Source organism: Armigeres subalbatus, chromosome 3, assembly GCF_024139115.2.
Source record: "Armigeres subalbatus isolate Guangzhou_Male chromosome 3, GZ_Asu_2, whole genome shotgun sequence".
Taxonomy (NCBI): Eukaryota; Metazoa; Arthropoda; class Insecta; order Diptera; family Culicidae; genus Armigeres; species Armigeres subalbatus.
Genome location: NC_085141.1, coordinates 296,413,115 through 296,433,256, shown reverse-complemented (window position 1 = coordinate 296,433,256; position 20,142 = coordinate 296,413,115). Strand labels below are relative to the sequence as shown.

Here is a 20,142-nt window from a genome sequence, read left to right as displayed (position 1 = left end):
GATTATTATGAATGAATTTTACTACTAGAGAATATAAACAACCAGCATATGGCACCAATACATTACTAGTTTTCTACTTCCATGTCTAGTTGCTGAAGGGAGCAAAATCATTGCTGATAATAGAAATTGCTATGCCAATAGAAGAAACGTTGACCTGTTACTTTATATTAAATTTACTAAGTTTGTGGTAAAAGATATTATATTAAGTGAACACCAATCATCAAAGGAAGAGCATACGAATGTATACCAGTTGAACTATACCTGTGTTTTAGTGTAATTATTCATTATTTTTATCATTCAATTTGGCGAATGTCTTAGACTGCCAAGAATAGGTATTTTCCCCTATTTAAATATGAATCCCATAATTATCAAACCATTTGCGGTTATCCTATTAACTTCTTGTATTGATTCGGTTGAACTTCTACATTGCGGCTTCAATAATCGCCAAATATACATCGAATATCGACTAGCCAACGACGCTTTTCTAGGGTTGCACCGAAAAGCTCCATCAACAGTTTGAAAGCTCGCGAAGCTATCGCCAGGACATTTTCACTCACACTGTCAGAGCACATCGCTATCAGACTTTTGTACTGTCACGTTACCTTCGCACTCCATCACCACCCCATCGGCGACGACCCGCGCAACGAAAAGCGGAAACCATTCCCGTGAATGAAAGAGGAACCTGTTAGCTCGGTTCGGCTCGCCGTCGTCGTGTCGTGGCTATTTAGTATCTGGTGACCATGCGCACCAAGTGAGCCACATTTTCATTCATCTGTGCTTCCGAAGACGGCGACATTGAGATACGGGACGAGCAAACCACGAACCACGCTATAAAAAGGATTGTACAAGTTCGGTACTCTTCAGGCGATTCCTGTCGCAGGACTGAGCAACAAGCGGTAGCAAGAGACCAGTTAGTCGATCCATCAGCAGAAGCAGCATCCAGTGGCAGATTATTTGGGTAGTGTTGTGTGCCAAACTACATTATTCATTTTTTTACCACCCAAGACTCTGTCTCTTTGTGCATTCTTTCTTGGGAACTCGTGCTTTAGTGCCAGTGATTGCAGAACGTGACTAAGGATTAATTGTGACAAGAGTGACCAGTGGCTTATTCACGTCCAAGGGGGCTGAGGTTGCACAAGAAGGAATTTGATTGAATTTTTCTCTCAGTAGTGGCACCCAAGAGGACGGTAGCTGCGGAGTGTGTGCTTGTGTTCGTGCGTGTATTTCCAGCATTTTGCTTCTTTTTTTCAGTAGCCGCAAGAGGAGTTGAGGACCGTGAAGTGTGGTGCATGAAGTGGGAGTAGAACGTAGCTCCAACAAAGTTTAGTTCCTGTCGGTGCTGGTTGGTGGTAGCTTTGCAGCACAGAAAAGGCAGAGAGGAAAATCCCTGAAGAAAATCCAGTGCGACTAAGCATAGGAATTGCAACTCGTCTCTGTGCAGCAGGTGGGCGCAAGGTGTTGGGAAGACAAACAAAAGTGAGAAAATAGTTTCATCTGCCAGCGGAGTCGTGCCCGTGGTTTGATGCACTTTCCCGATTGCGAAGGAAGTCCCGGTTGGAAATAGTAAAAGAAGCAACAAGCCAGGATATTCGAAGCGCGGGATTGCGACAGTGTACGCGTGCTGCGTATGTGTGAGTTTGTGCCCCGGTTTTAAGGATAACTGTGTAAAGTCGAGACAAGAAACATAATTCCTGGAAAGTGTAGGACACCGACGAAAATAGCTGGAAAACAGCCCCGCCTCCCTCAGACTACGACGACGACGACGACGACAAACACCGAAAACATGGGAAACTTTGGAATTCTTTTACCGCCAAAATTGTTTCTCCGGATGCTGGTGCTGCTCTTTTTGACTGTTTATAATGTAAGTAGAATTTTTCATATACTGCTCGTCCGAGAAAATTCAAATATGTTGAACGGCACGTTTTGCCGAAAAAACGCAGCTTGGCTAATTAGAAATGCTTCTAAGGATACTGAAAGATTATTATGAACACCTATATTTGAACTTTCTCTTTACACATGTTTTATTTTGCAAGAACATTTTGAATAAAGGTGGAGCATTCTTCGGAACATGAATGATATAAATCATCCTCTAAACACGTCCATATTGTTTTTCTTTGCCTTTCTCTTATACCAAAGTGTAACCTAAAGGCGATATGTCCCTGCTAATTTTTATATCTGAACGAATTCAGGCGATGTTTGTATGTGCGTGTTTATCTCGCTTAAATGTCATAAATTTTCCCAAAAGTTGCATTTGATGGAGGCACTTGCTTTATTTATCTTCATTGAAAACTAATCTATGCGGACAATGCTTCCAAAATTTATTTATTTAATTATGCAGACTATGTTGAGTGCATCTTTTCAGCCTTTCCTAAATCACGTAAGGTTTATGTGAGATTCTCGATGAATTATATTTATTCTGATATTTTCTCATGGAGACTAGAAATATTTATGACACGCAAAATTAAAACAATTAATAAAGTTCCTGTGTTTCTTACTTTTTCTATGTATGAAACCACAATTTTGACATTTCCGTATTTCTCCGGAAAATGGGTTTTTGAATATTCACGAATTCACGACTGTTGAGTTTTGGCAAAAACGACTGACTGTACCGAAGAAATCAAAAGACGCGGAGCCAATTCGTTAAAAAACAGTTTGGCCTTTCTCGTATACTGCAAACTCCATAGAAATCTCAAATGATAGCCTATATTCAACCTTCCCAAAAATGTATGGCCAGGAGACCCATAGTGTTATATACCAATCGACTCAGTTCGACGAATTGAGGTGTTGTCTGTGTGTGTGTGCGCAAAACGACGCAAAAAATGTCAAGTTGCATTCGACGCTGTTAGCCGATGCGCGTCTAGCGCACCTTCCAGTATCACCTTAATAAATCTACTACTACACTTTAAAGTTTTTCTAAATACGGGAGGCTATCAATCACCACATGGGAGGTATGATAATAGATAAGAGGAGAATAAAGGATAAAAACAAAGATAGATAGTTAGCAAGCCAAAGCGAACTGATATTTCCAAACAATTAAGAATAATTTGTTTCCCCAACCGCCAGTCATAGCCTTTCTATAAAGTTGTTTGAAGCGGTGATAATAATTTAGAGCCGGTAAGCCATGAATGTTATATCGAATCAGATAAATAACCGATATGTGATTCATAACTAGGTTTTACACTACTAGTGCCCGCAAGTTGAATTCCCAACCGTTAGACTGTTAGAGTACCGCCAATCATTGTGAAGAAGTACTAGATTATTCAGGTGAGATTGATAATTATGAGTGCAACATGAATTATGCTCATTAATCTATCATTAGACCGCTCGAGTCCAGCACATGCAGTAGTTCCAGAACGAAGCAATTGTGATTATATACAGGAACTAAACGTAAGTGCTCATAAAGTTCATTGACAATTCTATGTCACTTCTTGCACAGGGGTTCACCCCACACTTTTCAAACGGAACAGATGCTATGAACTCATACTGAATTAAGATCATTTATCTATTCTTACAAAAATAGCTATTAACGTTGAGAATATTATAATTGATAAACAACATAATATGCCATTCAACAGGAAAATTATATTCTTCCAAAACCGAGCTGTTTGCGTTTGTATTTCCTGCCGGTCGAAGAATAGTATTTCGGAAAATAACTCCCGTTGAAAAGACTTTCAACAGACGCAGAATCTTGTTGCATTATTTCTTATTGAAAATTGACCAGGTCGGATTATGGGATCGAAAATCATGGCCAAAATAAAAATTTTTACGAAAATATCGCATGAAAAATGTCATTCATTTTTCAGACATTTATCCTTATCCAATTTGCTTGCAACAAGTTGCATTCGACGCAGAACCATGTCCCATTATTTCCCATTGCAAATTGGCCAGATCAGACTATGCAATCAAAAACTATAGCATAAATAAAAGTGTTTACGAAAAAATCGTGTTAAAATATGTTACTCATTTTTCAGACTCATTTTCGGGCAACTAACCATGACCGAGTCCGACCGACCGCTACACATTGCAATCGAGGGGGAAACTTATCCCGTTGGTTTTTGGCTATTTAAAATCGGCCCGATTTGCTTGCGGCAAATTGAATTCAAAATTGTTTCCCATTAAAAATCGGTCAGTCCTAGGCTTAATTTCTCTCTTTCTCGTGCACAAATTGTACCGAAAGGCTATAATTCAGGAAACCCCTTCCAATTGCTTTTATTTATTTTGATTTGAACCGGTGCCAGCGAAAGTGGAACATGTTAAATTACATTACAAATTTTACAGGAGACGCATTTTTCCAAAAACCTCAAACATAAAATTCGAATTAGCTATTGTCTGCAATTTAACTGTACCAACGTGTTATGACTGGTGTGCCTAAAGGTAGTAATGAGAAATATGTGAAGTTTCTTGACAAATTTCGAGTTTGTGTGAACAAAATGCACATGTACCACTATTAATGGGAACAAAATGCAACAGAAACTGAAAATCGTTGCCAGTAAAAGTGGTACATGTTCATTTATAAAATTATTTTAAACGACAGTAAACCATTTGAAATTTAAAGTAGAGTTAAAATCTGTTGCAGGAACATCTTTGTTGTTAATTTTTTTTTGAATAAGCTGATTTTAGTGGGTAGAACTGTACGTACATGTACCACTTTTCCTGGTAACGAAATTGCCATTGTGATACATACCAGAAATTAAAAAGCGCATATCTCCAGATGTCAAAAATCACTTTTTCGTCATTCCTTACCAGATCTTTGCTAATAGAAGCCGCTGGTGTAAAAAACACAAAATCGACAAAAATGGTTTATGTACCACTTTTGCTGGCACCGGTTCATTTTTCCAATAGTTATTATTCGTAACTCTTGTTGAATTTGGAATTCTTTGGACATGCCTAAGACGTTGAAATATTTTTTCAACAGTGACAATTTCGATTGATTATGATTATTGCGTACCAGGGTTGTTAACGTTAATCATAATCATTTCATAGAAGTCCAATAAAGATGCAACGTCGATGTCAATAAATTTTTCAGGGCCATATTTATGAAATAAATGCATGTAATCAAATATGATGGAAATAATGGGATCTATTATCTATCCATTAATTGCTGTTTTGGCTCCTTCAAGTTTTCGCGATATATTTTATGATGAGCGAAAAAGGCATAAACACCGCTAGGTGGATTAATCTGTTTTTTTTTTCTTAAAAACCACAAACAAATCTTCAAAATCTCTGCTAAAATTCATTTGAAATGTCTCGAATATATACGTTTTAAATTACTTCTTGAGTTTCATGAGAAATTCTCTTGACATTCCTGGAAAATTGTTCAGAATGTCCACAGTTGACTTGAATCTCTATGGAAAATTTTTCTGAATTGTCTGGGATATTTGTTGGATGTTTTTATTCAAGCGATGACAAAGTTTGTATTCTCAACATGCATACCTTCACACGGTTGATAATGGCGCCGTGAGGAAGTGTTTCATGTAGGTCCAGGCCAGCAACACACCTGTCAAAAACGATTTGTTATGACTTATATACGACCGAATCAAGTTGTACACTGTACACACTGCAACCAAAACAGTTTGAATTGTACTACTCGGAAAATTTCCCATGGACCATGTCATAGCACAAAAATTATTGTCTTTACTTTACGTCAGGATCCGAAGCAAATTAACACCAATACCTAACTTCATCCAACTCAACATTTTCCGCAGCGCCGCTAAGCTAAAGTTGCTTATGATATACAAATTCGTCTATTTACCATTACCGCCATCGGGGGTGACAATGGGTCTGGGGGGTGAGAATGGGTCATCGCCTTCACCGGCAGTCTGGAGGTCGTAGAGCAAAATCGTTCAAAAAGGTTTCTTATATTTAAGTCTTCTTGCCCTTAGATGCACTCAATCCAATCTACAAGCATTTTAAGTGGTTGAAACAGTGACCTATTCTCACCCCCATTTGACCCATTGTCACCCCTGACGACGGTACTCGAAATTACACTCTTCAGCGTTTTGTTAGAAACCGCATTTTAAGGTACTTGAAGTGTTGGAGCGATACGATCTATCCTTGGAACAAGTATTGTCAATAACGTCGGATAACGGTAAGAACATGATTGCCGCCGGAAAACAGCTCCATCGTCTATATGCCCAAACGGCGATGAAAGATATGTTTGATCATGGAGAGCAATCAGAAGAATTTGAAGAAAAAGAGGAGAAGCTTCTCGAAAATATAACATATGAGTTAGGTGAGCAGTTTACTTAACATAATACGGTGCTCGGCCCATACACTCCAATTAGCTATAAATGACGTTGTTTTGAACACGGATAGTGTTAAGAGGTGAGCCAGCCTAGGGCTGCAAACCTCTATAATAAAGATACAAAAAAAAAAAAAAAAAACACGGATATCAATATAAAGAAAATAACCGATATCGCAAAACAGATGAAAAATCAAATACAAATATTTTGTTGATCTCACTGGAGCTACTTACCCACCTCTCTGGATTCCGACAAGATGGAGTGGAAAATTTGAGCTAATTGACAGTTCTACGAAGCAGGAGGCAATTTTTAGAACGATGGGTGAACAATTTCCTGAATTAGGTATTTTTTTGCCCTGCAATATGATGACATCAACAACTTATCAATAGTAACTCATTTCTTACAGCACTGAACGAAGAAGATTGGCAGTTTTGTCATGAATTCACAGCTACATTCCGTCCTTTGCATATTGACGTAAACTACGTCTAAGGGGAAGACTCGGATACAGGATGACAAATAAAAATTTCCAATTGTGAGACCGTCACGAAATCATGTAAGATTTGTAACATTAATAGGTCCTTTATCTTTCAATGGATTTTAAAGATTTTCATATCAATCTATTTGCAAACTCTCTACCAATTTGCCAGTAGTATTGAAACGTTTGATTATGAACGCTAAACTATTGAAAATTTTAGTTCTTTCATACATCATGCATCCCATATAGGGGAACTGGGGGTAGGACGCCCACGTTAAGGAAAATGCCATTTTTATCAATGAAAACCACCATTTCAGCCAGTTTTCATCAGCGCATACTGAAGAACAGCATATCTGCGACTGACTACCGATAACAGATATCTAATTGTCCATTTTATTGCACAGAAATTTGATTTTTAAAAAGCCCCCAGATAAAAAATGATTTTGAAACCATGCGGGGTGAGATGCGCCAGTGGATGGGTTAAAACGCGCATGTGCTTATCGTACTGATTTTCATTTTAATTGCCTACATTAAGGCAATTAACCGAATGTTTCAGCTGTTTCGGTCATACGAAATGAGCATGGGCGTAATGCCCCACACCGACCTCAGAAGTTTGAAGGCCCATAAAATCGTTTTAAAACCAGTTTTGACGACGATTTCGTGTGGAACATAAAGAACTCGAGTAAGCAGCATGGCTCATGGCTCAATTATTAATATATCAATGTATAACAGCGACAGAAAGACTAAATTCCACCGATCTAGAATTGCATCAAAACACGCAAAAATCGTTTTTCGAGTTTTCATGTATAACTAAAGAAAAATCATGAAATATATGTATCCAATGGCAATATTTTTCATTGCTTTATCGTATAGACTATTGAAAATAATCAAAATGGGGATATTTAACCTTATTCAGGGGTGGCGCGTTTTAACCCATATGGGCGTGCTACCCCCACTTCCCCTACAGCACGTTCCAATCCTTGGTAATTGCCTACTTTTAGGGTATTATCAATTATTGATCTGGTGTGGCCCAGCTAGAGATGTCGTAAAATTCCGATTAATCGATTAGTAACTAATCGATTACACTCGATCCTTGTCGATTATAGAATCGATTAATCGTTGGATAGTAATCGATTCAAAATTAATCGATTATCACAACGATGAATCGATTAATCGAGGTAATCAATCCAATTGCGACATCCTTATGATGTCGTAAAATCCTGATTAATCGATTAGTAACTAATCGATTATTCTCGATTCCTCTCGATTATTGAATCGATTAATCGTTTGGTAATAATCGATTCAAAATAAATCGATTATCACAACGATGAATCGATTAATCGAAGTAATCGATTAATTTGCGACATCTCTAGGCCCAGCTGCTAGTCAGCGGGGTCCCTACTCCCTCACAGAGTGGGAGATGCTGCTAAAGTTGGGTAGTGGTTTCGGTGGGATGGTTCCTTCTGTTCTATATAGAGAGGAATAACTGGTTCAGTGTACTATATTTGGTTTTACGTAGTTTTCGTCGAGCGGTCGTGTCTTGTATACAACCCCAACATTTTATGACAAAACGATTGCAACAGAATGATCAGGCTCTTCCGGAGTTTTACATGAAATGGGTTCTTGCAATCCGAGATCTGCGAATTATGCAAGATAATAGATTTGCAAGACCACTGATTGATGCCCTCAACCAATGACTTGTGAGTCTCAAAAACAATATGATTTTCAAAGCCTCTCTGTATTTAGATCCAAGGTTTACAAACATGAACTCTTCGTTTTTTACTCCACATGAGAAGGAAGAAATTCAGGTATTGCGATTCGAATTGTACTCATTCTAGTAGTAATAAAAAGGATATTATTTCAGAATTACAAAACTGAAAAACTGAGGTCAAAAGAAGACTCTACCACTACTGTTCAAACGCAAAGCTGAAATACTTCCAATGATATTGACAATTATTCGTATATCTCAAGACCCTAGCTCCAAAATCAGACAGCAACTCAAAATGCTGGAGGTTGAGCCGCGAAAACGCATCCAGTATTGACGATAGTGGCGTTAGCTATTTTGGTTACACCTTCTTACCATGTTTCGGTTGTACGGGCATTTAGTGCATTAGGCTTGGTGCTATCTGATTGGAGAACAGGACTTGCTGATGACACTCTGGAAGATATTTTGTTACCAATGCGGATCTTTTTAAAAAAAATATCCATTGTCCATTGTTATACTATTGGGGAAATTTGAGAAGTAATGTGCTATGATTTTGAACCACTGAGTTGAGTTTATTTCTGTTCTTCACGTTATTAAGTTATCAATCGTAATGTTAAAACAATGAGCAGTTTTATTTAAAGTTTTATTTCATTGTTTACAGCACTTGAACTAAGAAAACCTATGTACATTTTCCACAAAATTGTGAATCAGCTAAGGATTCATTTAATTTATTTAGTCTACATCTAAACAGATAACATTGAATCAACAATTTGTCGTCACAATATACGGTTCGAGACCGCATCTCTCCATCCTCGAATACGCTCCATGCTCGCCAAGTCGTTTTGCACTTGTTCTCGTCGTCTCGTACCTGCCGGATCGGAAGCATGGTTGCAGGGTTGCTGTCCAACATTCTTGCAACATGCCCTGCCCATCGTACCCTTCCGGCTATAGCTACCTTCTAGATACTGGGTTCGCCGTAGAGCTGGGCGAGCTCGTGGTTCATTCTTCGCAGCCACACACCGTCTTCTTGAACACCGCCAAAGATGGTCCTAATCCTAAGCACCCGTATCTCGAATACTTCGAGTGCTTGTAAGTCCTCCTCGAGCATTATCCATGTTTCATGTCCGTAGAGGACTACCGATCTTATCAGCGTTTTGTAAATAACACATTGGGTGCGGTGCACCGCGGCGGAAAGCCGGACAGAACCTCAAACAAAATTTTGTGATTGAGCTAGTTCCAAAATTTTTTGATTGTAGCTTGTAAATTAAATTTTTGGTGTCTTGTTGAAGTTCATTCCGTAAAGTGTCTTCCGAACAAATATGTATGGGAAAATTAAATTTGTCCGGGATTTGTATGAGGGCCCGCCACTGTGCGGTGGTGAATCTTTTTTGATCGCAGTTTATTCTGGAGCATGTAGTAGGCCCGACTTCCACAGATGATGCGCCTTCGTATTACACGACAAACATTGTTATCAGCCGTTAGCAAGGATCCAAGGCAGACAAATTCCTCGACCACCTCGAAGGTATCCCCGTCCATCGTAACACTGCTTCCCAGGCGGGCCCTGTCGCGAACAGTTCCGCCTACAAGCATGTACATACTTTGTCTTTGACGCATTCACCACCAGTCCAACTTTTGTTGCTTCACGTTTCAGGCGGGTGTACAGTTCTGCCACCTTTGCAAATGTTCGGCCGACAATGTCCATGTCATCCGCGAAACAAATCAATTGACTGGATCTGTTGAAAATCATACCCCGGCTCTCCGCATGACACGTTCTAGCGCAATGTTAAACAACAGGCACGAAAGTCCATCACCTTGTCTTAGTCTCCGGCGTGATTCGAACGAACTGGAGTGTTCGCCCGAAATCTTCACATAGTTTTTTGCACACCATCCACCGTTGCTTTGATCAGTCTGGTAAGTTTCCCAGAGAAGCTGTTCTCGTCCATGATTTTCCATAGCTCTACGCGGTCTATACTGTTGTATGCCGCCTTGAAATCAACGAACAGATGGTGCGTTGGGACCTGGTATTCACGGCATTTTTTATAGATTTGCAGATCTGGTCCGATCTGGCTATCTTTTCCGGGCCCATCTTGATGAACTTAGCTCCGATACCATCATTACCAGCTGCTTTATTGGTCTTCAACTGTTGGATAGCATCCTGGCTTCCATCGTCCGCTGAACTGACGTAGTCATCTCCTCCGTCTGTACTCTCAGCGCCATTCAAATGTTCCTCGTAGTGTTGCTTCCACCTTTCGATCACCACACGTTCGTCCGTCAAGATGCTCCCATCCTTATCCCGGCACATTTCGGCTCGCGGCACGAAGCCTTTGCGGGATGCGTTAAGCTTCTGGAAGAACTTGCGTGTTTCTTGAGAACGGGACATCTCCTCGCAATCCGCTTTTTCCAGGCAGCATTTCTTCTCCTGAAAAAGGCAGGTCTGCTGTCTCTGCTTCCGTCTATAACGTTCCACGTTTTGCCGGGTACATTACTGCAGCGTGACCGCCCTGCGTTCTTCTCCTCCAGAATCTGTCTGCACTATTCGTCGAACCAATCGTTTCGTGGACTTCGTCCCATATACCCGACGTTGTTCTCCGCTGCGTCGTTAATGGCTGCTTCGACTGTATTCCAGCAGTCCTCAAGAGGGGCCCCATCGAGCTCACCCTCTTCCGGCAACGTTGCCTCGAGATGCTGCGCGTATGGAGTGACGAAATCAGGTTGCTTCAGTCGATCTAGTTCGTACCGCGGCGGTCGTGGGTACCGAACATTGTTGATGACGGATAGTTTTGGGCGCAATTTAACCATCACCAGATAGAGGTCAGAGTCGATATTAGCGCCACGATATGTCCTGACGTTGTCGGATAATGTCGGAGAAGTGCCGTCCATCAATCAGAACGTGGTCGATTTGTGATTCTGTCTGCAGTGGTGATCTCCAGGTGTACCGATACGGGAGGCTGTGTTGGAAGTAGGTGCTGCGAATGCACAATGGGAAAATGTTGCATGTTTCGGGCAAAATTCAATAACTCAAAAGGCCGCTGAACGAAAATTCTGACCAAGAACTTATCTTAAACAAAATTTTCCCAGGAATCGAATTGGGGTAGTTTCGGATCCGGCACGGCATTCCTAATAGGACTTTTTGGACGTTTTCCCCTAACTTCCCCCAGAACTTTAATATTATGAACGGAATGCAGCCCTTATAAGCAGTTTACGGCATATTTCTGATTGAATCTGAATGATTAGAATATTTTTGGGTAAGCGCAGTGTTATTCTATCTGGAGAGTATGTTAGTTTATGGGGAATATGGGGTAAAATAGTCTCATATATTACATACATACAAATGAATTTCTGTCTGTCTGTCTGATCATTATAGACTCGGGAACTACTGAACCATCCGGCGTGAAAACTAGTATGCAGAGGTTTTTGGAGTCGAGAAGGTTCTTATGATACTTGGAGACCCCTCCCTCTCAGGGGGGGGGGGCTTCCACATAAATAAAAAAAAATTACAGCATAACTCGAGAACTAATCAAGCAAATGCAACCAAAGTTGGCATGTTAAGGTTTTTGAAGTCAAGAAATGTTTCTGTGGTGATTCGTGACCCCTCCCCCTTAGGGGGGGGGGGGGGGGTCTCCCATACAAATGAAACATAAATGTCTCTCTGCAAGGAGGGGAGGGGCATACTAATGGAATCAGAAATTTCCACATTACTCATAAACTAATGAAGCAAAAAGAACCAAATTTGGTATGTTAATGTGTTTGAAGTTTGGAAATATTTCTGTGGTGGTTCTTGATCCCTACCCCTTCTGGACGGGGAGGCTCTCATACTATTGTTATTCATTGCAGCTAAAGACTTAGAAGATGCGATTGATTACTTGAATGCAGATTTGCATTCTTCAAGTAGATGGTGGAAGTACAACTAGTTAAAATTGAATTTACTAATATAAGTATATGATTATTTCTCGAAATCATTCAATTGATGATGTCTCGGTGAAAAGTGATAACGAGACACTGCGTACGAGAAATTAAATATCTTGGCATGATTAATGATGATAAATTGAAATTTGACCAACATATTGACAATGTCATGAAGAACATAGCCCAGAAGTTTGGACTTTTCTGTCGGCTGAAAAACGAATCAAATATTGCAAGTGCAATACAGTTGTTGCATTCACTCATCTCTCCTAACTTGGACTTTTTTTCTTCCATTTTGTTTTTAGCAAATCAGATACAAATATCGAGATTGCAGCGTATGCAGAATAAGATTATGGGTTTCATTATAAGATGTAGCAGATTCACTTCCTTTACTTTTTTGGATGCTTTGCGGTGGCTCTTAGTCAAGCAATTGTGTGTTGAACAATGGTGTTCATTTTCAAAGTAACTAACAGATTACTGCCTCGATATTTGTGTGATCAAATCGAAAGAGGAAGTGACTTTCATAGATATAACACTAGGAACGCGGAAGATATAAGAACACCTTACTTTTTGCAAGGAGCTTCACAAAAAAAATTGTATTTAATTAAATTCGATGTCTACACATATCAAACGTGCAATTACATTATCATAGTTCAAGAGAATTGTTTCACATGTAAAAGCTTTTTTTAAGCAGCTACTGAGTTGACTTTTTTAACCCTTTCAGGACGAATTTGCTAGTGTATGATATGATATCCCAGTAGGTTTATTGAGTTGATACGACTTCAATCATTATTCATACAAGCTATTACAGACCTTTTAGGTTCAACAAAACGTCCTGAAAACCCGTAACGATTGAACTACACTCAAACCTCCATGAGTCGATATTGAAGGGATCATTGACTCTTGGAATTGGCTTATTGTCATTGTGCATCTTGACTCAAGATTATTTTGGAGCACCTTGGCCATTGGATTTCATGTTCATGGAAATTTGGATCATATCCCAAGTAACATTTTAAGTTTTGTAACGCTCTCGAAGACCATAATTCATCCTACAAGAGTGTTATAAAACCAGTATAAAACCAAAATGTTACTAGGGTTTGCTTATTACACCGGATTGGGTAAATACCGATAATGAGGATATTGCGAAAGTCTTGATTGATCTGGAAGATACTATGAACTAAACTCAAGAGAATTTTAGGGGTATACCGACGATGAGGACATTGAAAAAGCCTTGATTAATCCTGTAGATATCGTTAGCTGAACTCCAGAACGTTTTGTAATTCCATGAGGATCTCGTATTGTAGAAAAAAGAGTATGCATGACGCGTATATGCTTATTGAACCAGAATGGGTGAATACCGACGATGAAAACATTGCAAAAGCTTTGAATGATCGAATAGATACCGTGGACTGAACTCCAGATCGTTTTGGAGTACCTTGAGCATCCCGTATTCAAGATAATAGGGTTTGCATTATGCGTATATGCTTATAAAACCAGATCAGATGAATACCGACGATGAGGACATTGACTAAAACCTTGATTGATCTGATAGATACCGTGGGCTGAACTCCAGAACGTTTTGGAGTACCTTGAGCATCTCGTATTCAAGAAAATTAATCTCATGCATAACGAACTATCAAACAATGTGATTTAGGATTCACACACAGATTCATTTGCATGCTCTCAGAAGCGAAATCTTCCCAAGGTTTCGGACATTAGGATCTTCAGAGTATAGTCAAACTTAACCCCTGATATTTTTTCTGCGAAGCCAACAGTTTTGCTGAAGAAAGTGGTGACCTCTTCTGTGATTTTACACAGCCAGTTCACAGACGTTTACATGCCAAAATTTATTCCATTTGCTTGATTAGTTCTCGAGTTATGCGGAAACTCCTGTTTCATTTGTATAACATCCTTTCTCCGCTTCTAGAGGTGGGAGGGGTCACAAACCACCACAGAAACATTTATTGCCTTCAAAAACCCTCAGATTATTAACTTCATAATAAAATGATATTGATAGTACATATCCCAAAGAACCATGGCTCCGTAAAGTGTTATACACGCCTGAGCCTACCAAATAAACGAAATTGAAAAAAAACCCTCAGACGCCAAATTTGATTTCATTTGCTTGATTAGTTTCCGAATTATGCAGAAATTTATGTTTCATTTGTATGAGAGCTCCCCCCTCCCCCCCTTCCACCACAACAGAAACATTTCCTGACTTCAAAAACCTTAACATACAAAATTTGGTTCCATTTGCATGATTGGTTTTTGAATTATGTGGAAATTCCGATTCCATTAGTATGGGAGCCCCCCCCCCCCTCTTTTCAGAGAGGGAAGGGCTCACGAACTACTACAGAAACATTTTTTGCCTATTATATCCACCACATGCCAAATTCGGTTCCATTTGCTTGATCAGTTTCCGAACTATGCAGACATTTATGTTTCATTTGTATGGGAGGCCCCCCTTCCATAAGAAGGAGGGGTCACGAATCACCACAGAAACATTTCTTGACTTCAAAAACCTTAACATGCCAGCATTGGTTGCATTTGCTTGATTAGTTCTCGAGTTATTTTTTTATTTATGTGGAAGCCCCCCCCCCCTCCTCCCCCACCTGAGAGGGAGGGGTCTCCAAGTATCATAAGAACCTTCTCGACTCCAAAAACCTCTGCATACTAGTTTTCACGCCGGATGGTTCAGTAGTTCCCGAGTCTATAATGATCAGACAGACAGACAGAAATTCATTTGTATGTATGTAATATATGAGACTATTTTACCCCATATTCCCCTTAAACTAACATACTCTCCAGATAGAATAACACTGCGCTTACCCAACAATATTCTAATCATTCAGATTCAATCAGAAATATGCCGTAAACTGCTTATAACGGCTGCATTCCGTTCATAATATCAAAGTTCTGGGGGAAGTTGGGGGAAAACGTCCAAAAAGTCCTATTAGGAATGCCGTGCCGGATCCGAAACTACCCCCATTCGATTCCTGGGAAAATTTTGTTTAAGATAAGTTCTTGGTCAGAATTTTCGTTCAGCGGCCTTTTGAGTTATTGAATTTTGCCCGAAACATGCAACATTTTCCCCATTGTGGAATGGTACGCTTTACACAGTATTTGCCGTGCCATGCTAAGGATGTATGTGTCAAATAAATAAAGGTCGAATTGCCATTAATTTTCTATCTGGAAACTTCGTTCACTTCATTTACATGTGTATTTTTGATCAGTTTTGGATTTTTGTAACATGAAAACTAATTGCTCTGAGACAAATTATAGAGAAACTTTAAATTAGAATGATTTATGAGAACACTTGCTATTATTTCCGTCTAACCGCGAAAAATCCGGGAACTTTAGAAGTAATATTAATCCCACTATCATTTGAATCTTAAAAACAAACTTAATTGATTACAATTTTCTACTAAATTGTTCATCTTTTTGTTCACATAACAACGTACTATGGGAAAAGCAATCCCATTTGTAACATGAAACAATATGTTGGTAGCGCCAATGACCCTCACGACAGCCAATTGAGCATTGATGAGATTCAAATTTTCTAAAACATCTAAAACATGGTAACCAACGGTCGTCGCATAATACGATTTCATAAATAGTATTGCTTTCGAAGTGACGGGGCGAGCGATAAACAGTTTGTTTTAAACCGTCTAAGACGAATTAAGTACTGTCCATTAATTCGTCTTAGACGGTTTAATTCATTCCACTAAAAGAGCTTAATATATTTTTCAGTTTGTTTTGTTTTCCTGACAACGCCTTTAGGTGATTCAAACAGCCTGTTGTGATTGCATGAGACTGAATAGGAAGTAAATGTCTATGCTATGTTTATGTTTATGTTTATCGCAAGGATGCTAACGATCATTCAGTAATTTGCGTTCGATCACTTAGTAGTTTGTCAATAACACATTCCAGAAGCTGAATTTCAAATATGTTGTATGGTGGACTTCTAGTGTGAAGGTTTTTCTACAACTCTGCCTAATGGTTCGTTATTAGAATTCAACTAATAACGGAGTTAGAGCGCTAGTTGCAGTAACTTAAACTAAATGATTGGAATTTTGTTATCATTTAGTCTAAGTTACTGAAACTATAGCTATAACTCCGTTACTAGTGGAGTTTAAACAACAAACCATTAGGCAGAGTTGTAGAAAAACCTTCACACTAGAAGTCCATTATACAACACATTTGAAATTCAGCTTCCGGAATGTGTTATTGACAAACTACTAAATGATCGAACGCAAATTACTGAATGATCGTTAGCATCCTAGGTTTATTGTATAGAATCATCTGACATTTCGTGGTCTCAATGAATATACTAAATTCAAACAAGTATACATTCGTTTATTACATCTTCTTAAAAAGGTGGTGAATGGTAAGTTAAAATCAAATAGCCTATAAATGCTGTTAAAAGCAGCCACAGCAGCACGGAAAGGTTCATTCGTGCCTGTAGTGATCTGGACATGATTTATAATAAATACTAAAATAATTGTACAAACGTACAGAGTATATAGGATATCTGTTTATAAGCAAGATTTAAAATTCTGTATAATAACCTAAAGCAAAAAAAAAATATTAACAGTGTAAATAAAACTGCGATGTTATTATTCCGTTTGAATGATATAAGCATACCATAAGATTGAGCCAATACTTACCATACCGATACCACTATAATAAATTAAAGCAAATTTGAATTTCAAGTTTTAAATTTTGAAGTTTTCAAACTTGATCGAAGTAGGCATGTTAGACCAAAATGTACCACGTGTGAAAGAAAAGATTCATTATTCTATTCTTGTGCCAGAAGGTTCTGAAACATATAGTTCTGCGAATTTTAAGAAAACCAACCAGCCGAAAATGGATGGGCAGAAACACCACAATTCGATTACGCGGAGAAAGGTGCATGAAATCTCGTTGGCGCATTGTTCGTTCCGGAGCATAAAGATTTAACCTCATGAGAAGTTCCTCATGAGAGTCAATTTCACCAGTCACGATTTTGGCCACGAAGGCAACCTGCGATCTATTACTTCTCATTTGAAGAGTGTCAATGCCAAGTAGTCTTCATCGATCCTCATATGCGGGAAGATGAGTGGGATCCCTCCATGGAAGGTGCCGAAGTGCATAACGCACGAATCTACGCTGCACGGTTTCTAGCCTTGAGATCCAGACGCTATGATAAGGGCTCCAAACTACAGCACAAAATTCAAGGATAGAACGAACTAAAGAGCAGTACAGAGATTTTAGGCAATGAGGATCCCAGAAGTCTTCAGATAGTTTGAAAATGAATCCGAGTTGCCGATTAGCTTTTGCGATGATGTCGTTATAGTGCGGCTTGAATGTCATGTCTTGATGGAGTGTGACTCCTAAATCCTTTATCGTATTCACTCTTTCGAGGGTAGTACCAGAGATACAATAGTCAAAAACTATCGGCTTGTGTTTCCGATAAAAGGAAATAGCATTACATTTTTGAATACTGCGCGTCAGGAGTTTAGCAGAGCACCAGTTCACCATTCTATCTACACGGGATTGCAGCTCTTCACAATCCTCGATGCTGTTGATAATCTTAAACATTTTAACATCATCCGCATGAAACAAACGACAACCAGGAGGTAGAAGTCGGGAGAGTTCGTTGATAAACAGCGTGAACAAGAGAGGCCCCAGATTACTTCCTTGTGGTACACCAGAAGTATTGGAGAAGTATTCAGACTGTGAAGAACCGATTTTCACAGAAAGCAAACGGTTCGGCAGATATGATTTGAACCAGCACACTAGATGGCGACTATTTCCAAGTTGTTCTAACTTTGCAAGCAATATTCCATGGTCGACGCGGTCGAACGCTGCTTTTAAATCCGTATAAACTGCATCAACTTGAACACCGGAGTCCATGGTACGAGCACACAGCGAAACAAACTCTATTAAATTCGTTTCTACATATCGCTTTGGATAGAAGCCGTGCTGTGCAGTAGAGATGTACGCTTTACTGGCACTGAATAAAACGTCGTTCATGATTATCTCGAATACTTTGGAGCTATTGGACGATGACTATAGACGGTAACCAAAGCCAAGCATGTCGGTACGCGACGTAAACAGAATTTTAAACATAATTGACACAATTGATATTTTAGTTACCAGATAAATATTGTCGCTGTCGTCGCTGTCCGGAACATCTTTTGCTGGCGAGGATAGGGCAGCTAAATGTCAAAGAAGGAAAATCCATACGATTTGACAGCTTGGTACCCAACATGTTCCGGACAGCAGAACAAAGGGAACCGAAGCGACAATCTTTATCTAGTAACTAAAATATCTTTTGTTTGAATGATCACTAAGCGCAGGTTTCTATTCTAAAAGAAGGAATACATCTTTCGTTAAGCGTATAGACCTTGAGGTCTATTATTATTAGAGAATTCTTGTATTACATACTTTCAAGCCGGTGAACTTATGCAATAAAAACTTTCCGATCGTAATCCGATTATATCTTCATGCGGTTTTGAATGGTGCCGAGAATTTTTTGAGTAGGCCTATGCATGCTATTATCAATTTTCTGTTCACGTACACGTCTGGCAGATGCGCAAATCGCGGATGATATAAAAAAATACACAAAAAAGCACATTTAGCACAGCACAGCCTGGCTCTCATTGTTCCTGAGCTGTTTAAGGTTGGGGCTTGTTGGTTCAGAATCTGTTAAAGTTCGAACCAATCGTTCCGTCGACTTCTTCCCACATACAGTACACGTTGGTCTCCACTAAGTCAATAGTGGCTGCTCTAACTGTACTCTGGCAGACTCGAAGAGGGGCTCTATCGAGCTCATTATCTTTTGGAAACACTACCTGGAGATGTTGCACATTGGCGACATCAGATTGTATCAGTCGCTCTAGGTCGTACCGAGGTGGCTGTGTAGCAAATTCATGAAGTTTGACGTGTTGCAAGATGGGTTTCAATATTGGACGAAAACTGGCCACTTCCCCAAAGGAACCAGACCCTGGAAGTACCCGGATGGAGGTCAATTCAGTCGAAAATCGTCGAAATGTACTCCAGTGTACTTGTTTTGTAAAATCATGAAGCTTGACATGTCGCAAGATGGATTTCGAAGCCAATCTGCAAGTGGCCATTTCTTCCCGAGAGGGAGGTAGCCCCAGTACTCCCAGGAATATATTCGAAAGCATGGCCATTCCACAGAAAATGACATCGGTTCCTTAAACTATACGAACTTTGTGATCGATTCCAGAAGATATTTTGAAAATTCTTTGGAAACCGGCTGAGGCTGTATGATTTTGATTTTTAAGTTATGCCGTAAAATGGGGGTTGGGAAAAGACGAGTTCATACAATTCTATTTAATTCCAACACTTGATTGTACCTTTGACAGATACGTATTTCGACCTCAACAGTAATGGCTTAGGTTCCTGGCACTGGGGGACCTTCCCCTAAATGTAACACAAAAAATCAATAAATATGTACAAGGATTAAGGATATTGGATAATATGAATATCAATATCAAAATGGTTAAAATAGTCAAATAGTACCAGCGACTTAATTAAGATAATCGATCTGCTTGTTTCAAAATTTAATTTAAATTTTGAATGATGTAGATCCTGTTTCTGACAGATTCTATTCATCTCGTGTTGAGTTTCATGTGAGTTATTTCTGACGCGTTCCGAGAATACCAAATATGTTTCCTTTTTCCGTTTCCGAGATTCCAATTCAAACCAACATTTGCTGTGAACAGCATCATATAACATATTTCATTTTTGGCATGAGCTGAGATATTTTCCAACACGCCAGAAGGATGTAATTTTCCATCCACATTCGA

At 39.3% G+C, this 20,142-nt stretch overlaps 1 protein-coding gene across 1 annotated transcript in view; it reads left to right on the top strand.

Annotated features, from left to right (window-relative positions):
- The first annotated feature begins 893 nt into the window (after nt 1–893).
- LOC134224907 (uncharacterized) overlaps nt 894–20,142 on the top strand; it is a 164,296-nt gene continuing 145,047 nt past the window's right edge. Inside the window, exon 1 of the mRNA XM_062704554.1 lies at nt 894–1,861. Coding sequence (XP_062560538.1) covers nt 1,784–1,861 — 78 coding nt within the window. The 5' untranslated portion in view covers nt 894–1,783. The remainder of the gene's footprint in view (nt 1,862–20,142) is intronic.